Below are 17,194 nucleotides of genomic sequence, written 5' to 3'. Positions count from 1 at the left end.
GCACAAAATTGCATATTACATTTCCAGATAACAAACATTTTTAAATAATAAAAGAATAAACACATGCAAAATATTTCTGGTCAGGTATCTAATTCTGTCCACAGCTGACAGTGGGATCGGCTGTGACAATAGTAATGTAGTATGGAGTTGGCCTCCAGGTATATGAAGCCTAAATTGGCAAACACAGTTGCATAGAAAATATTCTTAGTACTTTTTGAACAGACAATGAATAGAAGGTCAGTATAATTTAAAATGTTTTTTTCTTTTTTTAACTTTTTTTAATTGATTCTTAATAATTCCTTCCCAGCAGAAGCTGTCCACACTACTTGATCACTTGATGATTGAGTAATTCAGCCCCCTTCCCTATGAAAGTATCATCCAGTAGACATTGCGAATGTTGTAATTGAGTGTATTGATTGGCTGGGAATGCAATCAGGAGATACTTTGCAGTTATTATTGAGCAATATAATCTCATACCTCATCAAACCTGGCCTCATCTTCACAGTTCTCCAGCACTCGGGTGTAAAATGAGAGGCCTGAAACAAAAGAGGAGACAATTTATCAGAGCGTGAGAAGACTGATGAGATAACATGGTTGTTAGGTAACATCACTTAGCCTGCTATGGGTTCAGTTCTCAGAGCTGGAACACACTGGGCGACCCATAGTTTGGGTCTAATATTCACAAGAGGTACACCAAACCTATTTCTGAGTCCTAATTAATGACCCCCATAGACATTAGATGACATCCTGACATCCTCCAATTTGTTCTTTTTTACCTGGATCCCCTAAGACCTAGGATAACTGTCATAAAAAAAAAATGCCCAACTCCACACAGCAAGAGTTAATTGCTCCTTTAGGTCTAGGGGACTTGTTAAAGTAAATTTATGTACCCAATCTTCCAGACTGCTATACCGGTCCCCACAGTGTCTTCTCCCCCATTCTCCAGTGGTCTAAGGTCCTGACCTCATATCCCTGCACTGCACTCCTGCACTGATGACGCCAAAGTGCTGTCCACTGCCGGAGTGTGGGGAAGCACTGCCTACTGGGGGAGTGGAGGATCAGGTAAGTAAAATCACTTTTACTATTCCTTACTCTAAATAAGAAATGAACCCTTCCAACATGGGCTCAGCCCTACTGTAAGGGATCATTTTCTGGTTTTCTGGAGTTTGGTTTTAAATATCTATCCAATGTCAAAAGTTATACCATACATCATAAACTTTACACTGCATTTTTAAAACAAAAGCTTTATTGCCTACTGCAGAAAAAACATATAAAAGCATATGCGAATCCAAATAAAAAATTGCCCCCCCCCCCCCCCACTATGTCCTTTATAACATTCTACAGTGATGGCTAATAGACTGTCCATGAATATAAATCATATTCCCGCACCCTATCAATTCTCAGTATGAAGTATTTTTTTCAATATTCATTGGTAGCCTGTAAATACTGAGGTGTGAACCTCAAAGGATTTCCATACTGTGAAACTTTCCATGAATAATTTCACATTACATATACCTGTAATGGATGTAAGATGTAAGGCAACAAGCCACAGTCATAAGTGTTCTTCATAGCAAGCAGGAGTTGAACACTTCTTTGAAAACAAGCAGAGTTCCAATATAAAGTCCATCAGGACCCTTAGTTCTTTTATACATGAGCCTTATTTATATTCTGCATAATAAATCCACAAAGATCAATAGAACAAAGTTGTCAACTCAATGTTGTGATGGAATCTGGGGCAATATTACATTTGGTCCCACCAAACTCACCAAACCCAGCCCTTCAGTGATGCCTTGACGTCACGACGCGGGATCAGGAGGTCCGGCGGCCCACACTTGATTTGTACTGGTCAGTGCTTGTTTGGGTGCTTCTTAAGATTGCTCACAGCAGTCTCTTGTAACCTTTTTAGTTGCTTTTGTGCGTCAATGTTCTTATTTGATACAATAAATGTATTATTCATATTACAACACTATGAGCACCTTTATTCCCCATACCTGGCACTGAGCCTCCATACCTCAGCACCAGTATTTCAGGCACTGCTGCAGACCTGAGGATTAAGCACCTTGTGATCTGACTTGTATCCTCCCCATATACCACTGAGGGATCACCAGAGGATCTTGGCACCAGGCTGTTTCCACCCAGGACCCCAGGATGCATGTGATCTAGATATGAGCAATGATATTGTGCTTCTGGTGAGTAGGCAATCTATTCATACCTCTACAACAGAAGATAGGATCATGCTCACAGAGATTGATATTTTATGGTGGACTACATAACTCTTATTAAGATAATATAAGTGGACTTATATCAGTCACATATTCTGTTATGATAAAGGTTTTATATTTGATTTAGCGCTGCACTCCCTGTTTTATGACAAATGTTGTGTTCATACAAGAGATCCATCAATGTGTCATCCCTAAGGACATTCAGCAATCTCCGATTAGTGAGAGATTGTTTTGCTCATTTGCATGGCAGAACCTACCTATAGAGGTTTTTTGCTTCTTAATGTTGGCAGTATATGTCAGCCTTTCTCACATGAACCCTTGAAATAACTTTCTGGTCTCAGGGAATGCCTGCTAAGAATTACTATATCTACAGCTCATGGTACATTAATGTGAGTCAGTCCTTACTGATGTGGTCATAAGGAAGTATAACCTCTTTTCAGATAGTTAAAAATATTATTGGTGTCAGTAGGAACTTATCTGAGAGGCATATATTGCTCATTGCTTAAGGAACCCCTAGCAGTCTCTGGAGGAACCCTTGCTGAAAAACCCTGGTCTATGTAAAGACTTTGTATTGGAGATATATAACTCACACACCATCCATCTAAGCCAAAAGTGGACATCAAAGAAAAAGCAGAACAGTCCCAATGTGTAATTATCAATATGTAGTGGAGATATATGTCCAGTGTTTGTTCCATTGTTTTGGCATGACCTAAAGTGTATATCAAGACAAAAACATTTTTGCTACTTTTGAATAGAGTTCAACAATTAGACGCCCTGTTGGGTTTTTACTGATATCTTGAGCTCGGTTAGGTTAATGTCCTGCTCATAGTGGTTTCACCAGACAGGAAGTGAGGGAATATCTGTAACAGGGACAGAGACATAAATAAAATTTAGACAGGGGAATACTTTATACAAAGTTAAGAAAAAAGTTTTGGGTGGACAAAGAAAAGTAACGCAACATTAACGTTTGTGCAGTAACTCATAGACACAACAGATGTGAATGGGGCCCTCAAAACTCCAGCCTCTCCAACCTCTTCCTTTTTTGACTTCATGAACAGAAGGTAAAAATAGTGAAAAAACAAGTTCATGTGTATTTTTGGGTAAGAAAAGATTATCAAGCTTCATTATTGTATATTGTGGGTGATAAACCATCAGATAATGTGGTGGAGATTGCCCTCTTCACGTTCTCTTTTACTCACTGTCGCCAGTCCTGACACTGAAGTGATAATGATGGGAATGGCTAATTATGTCTCCAGCACAAGCTGCACCCCAGTCTGTCCATTGATATATTCAAAGCAGCACTATGACAGTTCCCTCTGTTCCTATACAGTCCGTTCTTCTGTCAGTGTCCTCTGAATTTACACTATAGATTGCAGATTCTATTTGTAAAAGTCAACAAAATAACGTTTACTTTTTCTACCAATTTATGAAGCCTGGCATGGAAATCATGGAGAAGATGGGGAAAAAAATCAGTGTCTCTTCAAGCTGATATCTAAGGATCGGTAGATGAAATCTTGGTGAGAGATATATGAGATCTAGGTGCTGGTATATGTGATCTTGGCACTGGTTGATGAGATCTCAGCACTGGTTGATGAGATCTTAGCACTGGTTGGTAAGATCATGACACTGGTTGATGAGATCTTGGCACTGGCGGATGAGATTTCAGTACTGATTGATGGGATCTTAGCACTGGTTGATGAGATCTCAGCACTGGTTGATGAGATCTTAGCACTGGTCGGTAAGATCATGACACTGGTTGATGAGATCTTGGCACTGGTGGATGAGATTTCAGTACTGATTGATAAGATCTTAGCACTGGTTGATGAGATCTCAGCACTGGTCGGTAAGATCATGACACTGGTTGATGAGATCTTGGCACTGGTGGATGAGATTTCAGTACTTATTGATGAGATCTTAGCGCTGATCAGTAAGATCATAACACTGGTCGATGAGATTTTGGCACTGGCGGATGAGATTTCAGTACTGATTGATGAGATCCTAGCACTGGTTGGTAACATCTTGGCACTGGTTGATTAGATCTCTAGTTGATGAGATTTTGCCACTTCCCAATGATGAGATCTCAGCATTGGTTGGTTAGATCTTGGCACTGGTTAATAGGATCTGGGACTGTTTTATGAGATCTTGGCTCTGGTTGATGAGATCTTAGCACTGATCTCAAGCAACTTTCAACGAGGGCACTTGCTGAAGAAGAGGAGCCTGGAGCGCCGTTGGGGGACCCCAGAAGAGAAGGATCAGGGCTGTTCTGAGCAAAACCATTGCACAGAGCAGGAAAGTATGATATGTTTGTTACATTAATTAAAAAAAAAAAACATGAAGGCGTAATGTTACTTTAAAGTGGCTCTAAAGGCAGAAAGTTTTTACCTTAATGAATTCAGATAAAGAACCTTCTGGGTGCAGTTTCCTAATAACTATACTTACCAGAGCTCTCCCAGGTCTCTCTCTCCTCATGGGCTCACACAGCAGCGGGAGCCATTGGCTATCATTCACAGCCAGAGGGCCAATCAGTAGAAAGTAGGGGCGGGTCAAGCTGTACTCTGTGTGTTTGAGTGCCCCCATAGCAAGAGGCTTGCTACTGGGGGCACTTGGCAGGGGGGAGGAGCCAGGACCACCTACATGGATTTTAAAAAAAAGAGGATCGGGTCCAAAACCATTTGCACAAAGAAGGTAAGTATAACATAGTTGTTATTTAAAAAGAAAAAATACAACCTTTACGATCACTTTAACTCCTTCTTGCTTGTCTGGAACTCCGTTTAAAAGGTTCTGAGTACCAGGGGGGCAGGAAGGATTGGCAATCACATGAACACTGTGATTGTCTGTTAAAGTGGTCACATGATCAGGGGCCGGCCCTGCTGGGGGGAATAAGAGCTGTCTTTGAGAGCTTGGTCTGTGGGCTGGGAGTGCGTAGTGAGCGTGCTCTCAGGACAGAAACATAGGCTGCCCAGTGATGCATACGTGCAGAATGTGGGGGTTAATGCCCACCCTTTTGCCTACAGACATATGTGTTATACGGGTGGCACCAGGTGAACCTTAAGGGTCCCTTCACACTGCAACAGAGGGTCTACAGTACAACAGAGGAGCCACACTTGTGCAGGCCTGCTGTTTTCCTGTGCATCAATGCGTGTTGCACTGCGCTGACACATGTTCCATGCGTTGTGTTGAAAAGATGTAGAGGTTGCTGTACTTTTTTTTCACTGTGAACCCATGCATATCAGTGCAGCACACCCGTGTAAACTGCTCTTACTCACATACATTCTTTTCTACAGGCCCTATGCCAATGAAACTGGTGAAAATGGATCCTAAATGTAAGGCTTTGGAACTACAGATACTGCAGCTTCATTGCAAAAAAAAATAAAAAATAAATTCACATTCATCATTAGATCAGATTCTGCAGACAAAAGTTCAAAAGTTGGAATACGGCTGACTATACATTATACAAGTTTCTTACAACTTTCTGTATAATGTCTATACAATTTCCTTCAGATTTACCTTCAAGTATGTAGTGCAAGGGCCTATCTAATTGGGTACAATTGAAAGTGTTATTTAAGTTTGACCCCATATAATAAGGTTTTTGGTAAATCTAAAGGAAAATTGTACAAGAAAATTGCATAATGTATGGCCAGCATATGTCTTTAAAGTGTTACTTAACCCCCGGACCCTGCATTCACTATATCTGGTCTCCCAGGACCCTGCATTCACTATATCTGGTCTCCCAGGACCCTGCATTCACTATATCTAATCTCCCAGGACCCTGCATTCACTATATCTGGTCTCCCAGGACCCTGCATTCACCATATCTGGTCTCCCCGGACCCTGCATTCACTATATCTGGTCTCCCAGGACCTTGCATTCACTATATCTGGTCTCCCCGGACCCTGCATTCACTATATCTGGTCTCCCAGGACCCTGCATTCACTATATCTGGTCTCCCAGGACCCTGCATTCACTATATCTAATCTCCCAGGACCCTGCATTCACTATATCTGGTCTCCCAGGACCTTGCATTTACTATATCTGGTCTCCCAGGACCTTGCATTTTCTATATCTGGTCTCCCAGAACCTTGCATTCACTATATCTGGTCTCCCGAACCCTGCATTCACTATATCTGGTCTCCCCGGACCCTGCATTCACTATATCTGGTCTCCCCGGACCCTGCATTCACCATATCTGGTTTCCCAGGACCCTGCATTCACTATATCTGGTCTCCCAGGACCCTGCATTCACTATATCTGGTCTCCCTGGACCCTGCATTCACTATATCTGGTTTCCCAGGACCCTGCATTCACTATATCTGGTCTCCCAGGACCCTGCATTCACTATATCCGGTCTCCCCGGACCCTGCATTCACTATATCTGGTCTCCCAAGACCCTGCATTCACTATATCTAATCTCCCAGGACCCTGCATTCACTATATATGGTCTCCCAGGACCCTGCATTCACTATATATGATCTCCCAGGACCTTGCATTCACTATATCTGGTCTCCCCGGATCCTGCATTCACTATATCTGGTCTCCTCGGGCCCTGCATTCACTATATCTGGTCTCCCAGGACCCTGCATTCACTATATCTGGTCTCCCTGGACCCTGCATTCACTATATCTGGTCTCCCCTGATCCTGCATTCACTATATCTGGTCTCCCAGGATCCTGCATTCACTATATCCGGTCTCCCCGGACCCTGCATTCACTATATCTGGTCTCCCAGGACCCTGAATTCACTATATCTGGTCTCCCCAGGACCCTGCATTCACTATATCTGGTCTCCACGAACACTGCATTCACTTCATCTGGTCTCCCAGGACCCTGCATTCACTATATCTGGTCTCCCCGGACCCTGCATTCACTATATCTGGTCTCCCAGGACCCTGCATTCACTATATCTGGTCTCCCCTGATCCAGCATTCAAAATATCTGGTCTCCCTGGACCCTGCATTCACTATATCTGGTCTCCCCTGATCCTGCATCCACTATATCTGGTCTCCCACAGTACACAGAACATGGAAATGCAATTATTTTAGTAAATATGAACTTCTAAATACCTTTTCTAATCAGCAATATTGTCACTTATCAGTGTCCTACAGAGCACTGGTTGATCTCGTAACAGGAGTTATCATTCTGCTGTGACTGTCCTATGAGGCTGCATGACCCCTGACCCTCTGTCTGGACAGCGCTGATTGGCCCTGTGCTGATCACATGCACTCTCCCAAAGAAAAAAAAATATCTCTAGCTATATACACTAAACTGAGCATGTGCAGAGTGACTCCTAGAGCTCTGTACTATCAGCAGATGGATTGGGGACAGTAGAAGAAGAGGAGGATCAGAGAAGACAGGATCAAACAGCCTTTTTACATAGTGTGGAGGATTAACCCCTTAGGTCCCAGTATAACAAGTATGTTTTACTGCATATACAGCCTTATTTTACTGTTGTGAGTTTAGAAACACTTTAACTCCAGCTTGAAACAACTGCAGGACGTAATGTGGTTGTAAACCTTCACATATACCCAGTGACGTGACTGGCCTCAAGTGATACACAAAGATGGAGCACAATTTTGGGCAGCACAGTGGCTAAATGGTTAGCACTCCCACCTGGCAGTACTAGAGTCGTTGGTTTGAATCCCAACCAAGGCACCACCTGCCTGGAGTTTGCATGTTCTCCTTGTGCCTGCGTGGGTTTCCTCCCACTCTCCAAAGACATGCTGGTAGGTTAATTGGCTCCTGTCTAATTTGTCCCTAGTATGTGTATGAATGTAAATTAGGGAGCTTAGATTGTACACTCCTTGAGAGTTAGGGACTGATGTGAATGTACAATATATATGTAAAGTGCTGTGTAAATTGACCGCTATATAAGTACCTGAAATAAATAAATAAATTTTTCTACATAATTTGTACCTGTATATCTGCCACGTTCTCTTTTCTACAGCCATTCAAAGTCCAGAATTTTTAAAGCTTGTCTGAAAATTCAGAAAAAAGGGGGGCGGAGAGCTAAAATCACACCTGTGCTGATTGGAAGGAAAAGACATACCCCCCCCCCCCCTCCACACAGCTCACGGGAACAGAGCTGAGGCTGTCAATCTGCTGGAGGTCCCTCCCCTGTCACCATTTTTCTCTTGGTGTCAGGAAAAAAGTCAGAAGTGATTCATGCAGAGAAACAAGGCAGCAGACAGAAATGACACTTTGTGCTCTGGATTGAGACAAGTAAACCCTATAGAGGGATATGCTTTGTTCATATTTCATGCCTGAGGTTTACAACTACTTTAATGGAGTCAAGCTGTCTTGGAGGGGAGTAGAGGAAGCATTCCCATGGTAAAGAATAATTCCTTTTTTTGGATGGGTAATGGATGACATTGTTGTACCGTACCTCCACTAAGTGAGAATGACACAAAGCTTAGCATGCAAGCGGCTCTCCTGATGATAAGCTGTGATTGGCCGCACACAAGATCAATGTGACACTTTCATTGATGCTAAAATTGCTGCTGTTCTTCCTAAGCTGGTGGTTTCCTGCTTCTATTTGTGAAGAGGATCCGTCCCCATTACCAGCTATTAGATGGAATTACTGTCCTCCAGCCAACATCCTCATTCTTCTCTAGAACTGCTTCCATTATCTGCAGTGCAAGGCCAATCCTCATCACAGGGGCCCGTGGATACACAGGGGCCACCATCTGCTCCTATCTTTTTATTTTGTTTGGAGGTTATGAAGCACAACAGAGCTGTCCATTCGGATACATTGAGACAAGACATGCACAATAACGTGCACTGCGCTAGGCGGCCAATTCCAATGAATGGGCTGGCAATGCACTAGATTTCCCAATGCAATGCACCATGAGGCACAGTAATAGGATCATGGCAGATGTGGTGCACTGCAATGCATGTTGTTGGGTCAATGTGTTGGGGTGCATTTGGCACATAACATGCTAATAATGCCTGGAGCGTGTTACCGTGCGTTGTGCGCTTTCTGGCTAATACACTTCACTGGAAAGGTGTTAATGGGCCCTTAGAGCAGACATCCGAAAAAATATAAGAAACACCTAATCCAATTCTTCATTTACATTTCTTTTTTTTTTTTACAACTTGCTTGCATAAGTATCCGAATCTGTTCTGATGTCAGCCTCGTGTACAACATAGTTTACACAGGGACAGCAATTTGGAACATTTATCGAACTTCACAATGCTGCCTGTCTGGGCTGTGAGCATGCTTGCTGACAGGGTGGGGGGAACAGGGATGAACCCTTCAGTTTACTGTTGCCCCTCCGTTGTCCAATCAGAATCTTGGGTGAGCAGGGGACTGAGAAGCAGAACTTGCTCCCCTAGGCACCCTTCATGCCAAGTCAAGGTGTATTGTACATTTCCTATGTACTAAAGAGGGCCAGTTACCAGTGCTGTCATAATAGCATCAAAGTATTGCAATGGGGCCCCTGTCAGCCTGCGTGTGGTGTCTCCATCACAGAGCCCCATACATCAGGTGTACCTATCACAGTGCCCCATACATCAGGTGTCCCCATCACAGAGCCCCATACATCAGGTGTCCCCATCACAGTGCCCACAAACACCAGGTGTACCTATCACACAGCCCCATACATCAGGTGTACCTATCACAGTGCCCCATACATCAGGTGTCCCCATCACAATGCCCCATACATCAGGTGTCCCCATCACAGTGCCCAGTACATAAGGTGTCCCCATCACAGTGCCCCATACATCAGGTGTCCCCATCCCAGTGCCCCATACATCAGGTGTCCCCATCACAGAGCCCCATACATCAGGTGTCCCCATCACAGTGCCCCATACATCAGGTGTCCCCATCACAGTGCCCACAAACACCAGGTGTACCTATCACACAGCCCCATACATCAGGTGTACCTATCACAGTGCCCCATACATCAGGTGTCCCCATCACAGTGCCCCCAAACAGCAGGTGTACCTATCACAGAGCCCCATACATCAGGTGTCCCCATCACAGTGCCCCATACATCAGGTGTCCCCATCACAGTGCCCCCAAACAGCAGGTGTACCTATGACAGTGACCCATACATCACGTGTCATGTCCCCATCACAGTGCCCCCAAATAGCAGGTGTACCTATCACTGTGCCCCATACATCTATGGAGTCTATGGGAGGCGATTTTGTATTGGAGTCAATAGGACGTGTTTTTTCATTGAAGTCAATAGGGGGTGTTTTTGTATTAGAGTCAATAGGACATGATTTTGCATTAAAGTCAATAGGGGGTGTTTTTATATTGGAGTCAATAGGACTTGTTTTTGTATTGGAGTAAATAGGACGTAATTTTGCATTGAAGTCAATAGGGGGCGTATTTACATTGGAGTCTATGGGAGGCGATTTTGCATTGGAGTCAATAGGACGTGATTTTGCATTGAAGTCAATAGGGGGTGTTTTTGTATTGGAGTCAATAGGATGTGATTTTGCATTGAAGTCAATAGGGGGCGTTTTTACATTGGAGTCTATGGGAGGTGATTTTGCATTGGAGTCAAAAAGACACAATTTTGCATTAGGGGGTGTTTTTACATTGGAGTCAATGGGAGGCGATTTTGTATTGGTGTCAATAGGACGTGATTTTACATTGAAGTCAATAGGGGGTGTTTTTGTATTAGAATCAATAGGACATGATTTTGCATTGAAGTCAATAGGGGGTGTTTTTGTAATGGAGTCAATAAGACGTGTTTTTGTATTGGAGTCAATAGGATGTGATTTTGCATTGAAGTCAATAGGGGGCGTTTTTACATTGGAGTCTATGGGAGGCGATTTTGCATTGGAGTCAATAGGACAGACTTTTGCATTGAAGTAAATAGGGGGCAGTTTTGCATTGAAGTCAATGGGACGCGATGTGGCATTGAAGTCAATGGCATTATCGGCACCTTTTTTTTCTCTCAGCAAAAAGCGGATAACCCTATTTTCAGCTGATAGATTTCAATGGCCGATATATTGGTGCGTCACTAATCACAGCAGTTCAGCTTCTCTAAATAAAGACATACAAAATGGCAAAATGCAAATTCTGATGGAGATTATTTCAGCAGTAAATGCAGAGATGGTCTCGGGGCTGAATGACAATTCATATTATACAAGAACAGGACGGAGGGGAGAGCTTACAAAGCCATCCACAACACTGTCCCCCAGCTACATCACCAACCTCGTCCACAGATACTGTCCAAATCGTCCACTCCGCTCCTCCCATGATATACTCCTCTCTAGCTCCCTCATCACCTCCTCCCAGGACTTCTCCAGAGCCTCTCCCATCCTCTGAAACTCCCTACCACAGCATGTCAGGTCAGCCCCCACCCTGTCTGCCTTTAGGTGATCTTTGAAAACACTTCTTCAGGGAAGCCTACCCTACCTCCACCTAAGATCTGTACTTGAATCACCTCCACCAGATCATCCCCCGCAGTTATCACCTTTTGTATCACCTCCCCCTTCCTTTAGATTGTAAGCTCCATGAGCCGGGCCCTCCTATTCCTTCTGTACTGAAATGCATTGTTGCTGAATTGTCTCCCGTTACATTGTAAAGCGCTGAGCAAACTGTTGGCGCTATATAAATCCTGTATAATAATAATAATAATATACTAACGGTTCAGGGGTGGACTGACAACTCATGGGTCCCCCGGGCAATAGAGGATCATGGGGCCCCTGTGTCCTTGCCCAAACTCAAAAAAGCCTATGAAAAAGGTACCAGGAGCATCTCATTGGGCCCCCTACTGACCCCGGGCCCTCGGGCAGTGCCCGAGTTTCCAAATGGTCAGTCCACCCCTGGTCCGCCCCTGTAACGGTTCATTAACATTCTCTAGTCAATCAGCATTTCCTGCAGACAGACCGTGCAGAGTCCTGACAGTAATGAGACCGTGCGGAGTCCTGACAGTAATGAGACCGTGCGGAGTCCTGACAGTAATGAGGTCGTGCAGAGTCCTGACAGTAATGAGACCGTGCAGAGTCCTGACAGTAATGAGGCCGTGCAGAGTCCTGACAGTAATGAGGCCGTGCAGAGTCCTGACAGTAATGAGGCCGTGCAGAGTCCTGACAGTAATGAGGCCGTGCAGAGTCCTGACAGTAATGAGGCCGTGCAGAGTCCTGACAGTTAGGCTGGCCATACACGCTTATGTTTTTTTTTACATTCAGCCTACGAGTGGAATGAAAGAAATCGCAAACATTCCTCCATCCATGTTGTACAGTGCAGATGGATGAATATCCATCGGTTAAAATACCAGAACATCTGATTGGACACCATTTGACCATTTTCAGCCTAGCTTCTTTGGTTTTTCAGTCAAATAATCTTTAGCAGGAGGGGGCCAATAAGAACACCCACAGAGCAATTTTGGTCGATTCATAAACTCGCATAGCATATGACCAGAAGAATGCTAAAAAATTCACCAGTAATACCTACCTAATATGTGTATTTCCTATGATCGTTAGCATCATCTAGTGGCCATCATGTGGTATTTTCCTGACTGCATTGTTTTAGGAAACTACTGCAGTATGGCCACTAGATGGAGCTGATGATTATAGGAAACACAGAAATTAAGGGGATCATTTGAAAATGTTGAGGCATTTGCAAATTTTTTCTAAATAGATCCTACTGCTTCTTCCAAAAAGGTTAAAACCGTATTGATTAACTAGGAATCAGTCCAGTCCATCCACAACCCTCACAAATGCGTTTCACACCCTAAGGCTGGCCATACATTATGCAATTTTATTTCCTTGAACCACTGGTTGAAGAAAAGAAAATCTCTTGATTCCCTCATCAACACAGTCAGTCTCCATGCACATGGGGCGTTTTAATAACGCTTGTAAAGTTAGCTGTGTAAAATGACGTTAACGTGCGTTTTTCAGTGTTTTTTAGCATTTTCGCATTAGCATTTGGCAGCATTTTGCTGTGGTTTTTTTTTTGTGTTTTTTCGCAATTGTGTTTTTTAGTGCTTTTTAGCTCTTTTTTTACCATAACAAAAATTTTTTTTGCTCCAAAAAAGTCCAAAAACGCCGGTTTGCTGCAATTTACCGCGTTTTGCTGCGTTTTTCAGCGTTCAGCATTTTTACAGCGAAAAAACTCCTATAGAAACCCACTAGTCCTGGGTTTTTTTTCCAGCCAAAAAACGCCCCCTGCCAAAAAAACGCTGATTACAGTCTGTGTGTGCATGGACACATAGGATAACATGCTGGGGGGTTTACTGGCTGTAGAAAAAAACGTCAAAAGCCAAAACAGCCGCTGTAAAAACGTCCCGTGTGCATGAGGACTCAGTGTTGATGGGGGAATCCCTCCTGCTGTGCTCTTGTATTCTGACACTGGAAGGTTTCCCTGCCATCAGAATACAATGATCACTGCTGCCGGCTATAGCCAGCGGCAGTGATCTTATAAAAAAAAAAACCGATGGGCTGGTTTCACTGAAGTCGATCGATAGCTGAACTTCAGTGCAACCAGCCTGCTCATAGATGGATTAAAATTTGTCCAGTTCCTGCATCTCCTCGACTGCATTGGAGACCAGGGGAGAGATTTGGGGTCTAATAGACCCCTGATCTCTCCATAAAGAGAACCTGTCATGGCCCATGCTTTCACAAGAAATGATCATTGCTTGGGAAAGCAATATAGTTGATCAAAAATAAATAAATAGTGTAAAAAAAGGTTTCAAATAAAATTAATAAAAAAAAAAAAATTGAAAGCACCCCCTCCCCCCTGTGCTTACACGCAAACGCATACTTAAGTCCCGCACACATATGTAAACGACGATCGCACCACACTTGTGAGGTATCATTGCGAACGTCAAAGTGACAGCAATCATTTCATCTCCAGACCTTCTGTGTGACTCTAAACTGGTAACCTGGAAAAGCTTTTAAAGCATCACCTATGGAGATTTGTAGGTAGCATAGTTTGGAGGTATGTTAGGTATCTATTTACTCGGTCTAACATCATCTTTTATATTTTCACAAAAAAATATTGGGTATTATGTAGCGTTTGTGTGAAATAAAATTCATTTAAGTGTATTAAAAAAAAAAATACCCCCTGCGCAAATACCATGTGACATAAAAAATTGCAGCACCCACCATTTTATTCTTTAGGACCTCTACGGAAATGAGAGGACATCGCTTCTTAGATGGGTTCAAGTGAATGGGGCTGCACTGCAACTGCGTGCAATGCACAAGGTTGCAGTGCGATGGGTTGGCATTTTTAGGGTTAAAAAAGGCAGTGAGAAGGTGACATATCGCTTTTCAGAGGGGCAGCAAGGACTGCCGCATCTACAAATGAGCCCTAAGGCTTGGCTCTCACTTGTGCAGATGGAAGGCACTGCAGGATCCTCACTTCAGGAACCGCGGGTGCCATTTCTGCCCGCACTGGAAAATCGCACCTGCACTGGGAATCACACTGTAATCTGTTCTTGTGCAGGCGGAAATTTCTGGAAAAGTGCACGACCTCCCACAACCTCCTGCTCTCTAGCTCCCTTGTCTCCTCCTCCCATGCTCGTCTCCAGGACTTCTGCAGAGCCTCCCCCATCCTTTGGAACTCTCTACCCCAATCTATCAGACTATCGTCTACTCTGCCCACTTTTAGGCGATCTCTGAAAACCTATCTCATCAGGGAAACCTATCCTGCCCTCAGCTAATAACGGAATCTTCTATTTTTCCTACCAGTCCATCCCTCACAGTTATTACCTTTTGTACCACTATCCCCTCCCTCTTAGATTGTAAGCTCCCAGGATCAGGCCCTCCTAACCCTCTTGTATTGAACTGTATTGTTGCTGTATTGTCTCCCGTTATATTGTAAAGCGCTGAGCAAACTGTTGGCGCTGTATAAATCCTGTATAATAATAATAATAATAACTGACCACGCTGTACTCTCATGCTTAGTGTGGTCAGTTTTCAATAGGAAAGCAGAGGGATCGGCAGGAACACCAGGGATTTCACACAAAGGAAGCAATATATAAATCCTGTATTATAATAATAATAATAATTTTGTAAGATTTTACTAAAAGCCAAAGGAGTGGCCTTTCATGGTATCTACAAAACAGAAGCAAGTGAGGATCTGCAAAAAAAAAAAAAAAAAATCCTTGCAATGAATGTAGCCGACCTGGAGGGGATACATTCTTTTTTTTCTTTTTCTCAGTAACATAAGAACTCTGGAGCTTCATTGGAATTCCATTTTCAGGTCCGACAATAAAATGAAGTCACTTCCAGCCATGCAGGATGTGGCGGGAGACGGATGACAAGTAATGGATTGAACAAGCTTTGAGGTCAGTTTCTTGCAGGAAGCGAGGAAGAGGTGGGATCCTTGATAAGAGAACGCCATATTCCCACACAATACTTTATTAGAAGTCTTTGTCTGGTCACCAGCAATCAACAGTGTCCGAATCTGCCAGTCTGGGGAAGTCCGGCTTGAACCGCGGCTGCCGGGTTATGACAAGGAACCTAAGAGCCTTATCAGAGCAATGTGGTCAGCAAATCCAGCATTCGTCCCCATTATAAATCAGTGCTAGGCTTTCCTAGAGTCCCATGCAGGGGCGGACTGACAACTCATGGGGCCCCCGGGCAATAGGGGATCATGGGGCCCCTGTGTCCTTGCCCAAACTCAAAAAAGCCTATGAAAAAGGTACCAGGGGCATCTCATGGGGCCCCCTACTGACCCCGGGCCCTCGGGCAGTGCCCGAGTTTCCAAATGGTCAGTCCGCCCCTGGTCCCATGTTCCTAGCTGACAGACCACAGATCTGATCTTGGCCTTCTTTGTTGTGTCTCCATATCTCCCGGCTGTTCTGGCCATTTATTCTCACACATCATTAACCACTTGCCCTCCAGAGGATTTACCCCCCTTCCTGACCAGGCCATTTTTTGCATTACGGCACTGCGTTACTTTAACAATTGCGCGGTCATGCAACGCTGCACCCAAATTAAATTTACGTCCTTTTTTACCACAAATAGAGCTTTCTTTTGGTGGTATTTGATCGCCTGTGCGTTTTTTTTTTTTTTGCACTATAAACGAAAAAACACCAACAATTTTGCAAAAAAAAACTATATTTTTGTCTTTTTGTTATTAACCACTTCCTGTCCGGACACTTTTACCCCCTTCCTGTCCAGGGCAATTTTCAGCTTTCAGCGCTATCACACTTTGAATGACAATTGCGCGGTCATGCAACACTGTACCCATATGAATTTTTTACCATTTTTTTTAAACAGATAAAGCTTTATTTTTGTGTTATTTATTCACCGCTGGGATTTAATTTTTTTTGCTATGTAAATGAAAAAGTCCAAACATTTTGAAAAAAAGTGTTTTTCTTATAAAATTTTGCAAATAAATTATCTTTCATCATAAATCTTGGCCAAAATTTATTCCGTTATCTTTTTAGTAAAAAAATAAATAAAATAAGCCAAATTAGTTTATAACCAAAAATTATAATTTTTTTTAAAAAATTTACATTTTTATTTAATTTTTTTATATTATTATTTATGTTTTGTTTGTTTTTTTTACATACTGTCACCCTAGCAGTACAGTGTCACCATGGTGACACTGTACTACTTGGGGGTGATGAAGATTTTTTTTTTTTTTTTTTACACTGATTGCTATTACACCCATATAGGATGTAAAAGCAATCATTTCTCTTTCTCTCTGTCTGCATTCTTGCAGCCACTGAGAACTACTGAGTGAGCTGTGATTGGTCACAGCTTGTCACATGGTGCAATGCTGTTGTGAATAGCCTTGTACCATGTGACCTCTGTGATCATTCACAGATTTCATACGTAGTAAGCAATGATGTCAGAAGTGACATCTTGCTTACTACTCTGCATGTGATCACTAATTGGCCAATCAGTGATCACATGATCGGGACCTCGTACAGAGTTCCCGTCCAATGATCGGTGTTTCACTATATCTGGAGGACACAGCGGGCACCGGATCGCGGTGCTGGGCACTTCCAGGGAGCGCGCACAAGCAGTGTGCAGGCAGGCCATTTATAAACGGCCACCTGACTC

General features: G+C 43.3%; 1 protein-coding gene across 18 annotated transcripts in view; it reads right to left on the bottom strand.

The window, feature by feature from the left end:
- OTOF (otoferlin) overlaps positions 1–17,194 on the bottom strand; it is a 547,586-nt gene that overhangs the window by 485,375 nt on the left and 45,017 nt on the right. For all 18 annotated transcript variants that reach the window (XM_089686080.1, XM_089686077.1, XM_089686076.1 and 15 more), the window contains exon 2: positions 478–536. In XM_089686080.1, coding sequence (XP_089542206.1) covers positions 478–536 — 59 coding nt within the window. The remainder of the gene's footprint in view (positions 1–477; positions 537–17,194) is intronic.

This window comes from Staurois parvus, unplaced genomic scaffold, assembly GCF_062004578.1.
Source record: "Staurois parvus isolate SC_StPar_1 unplaced genomic scaffold, SC_StPar_1.0 ptg000390l, whole genome shotgun sequence".
NCBI lineage: Eukaryota > Metazoa > Chordata > Amphibia > Anura > Ranidae > Staurois > Staurois parvus.
Note: the sequence above shows the minus strand (reverse complement) of the source record. Positions and strands in the feature narration are given on the sequence as shown.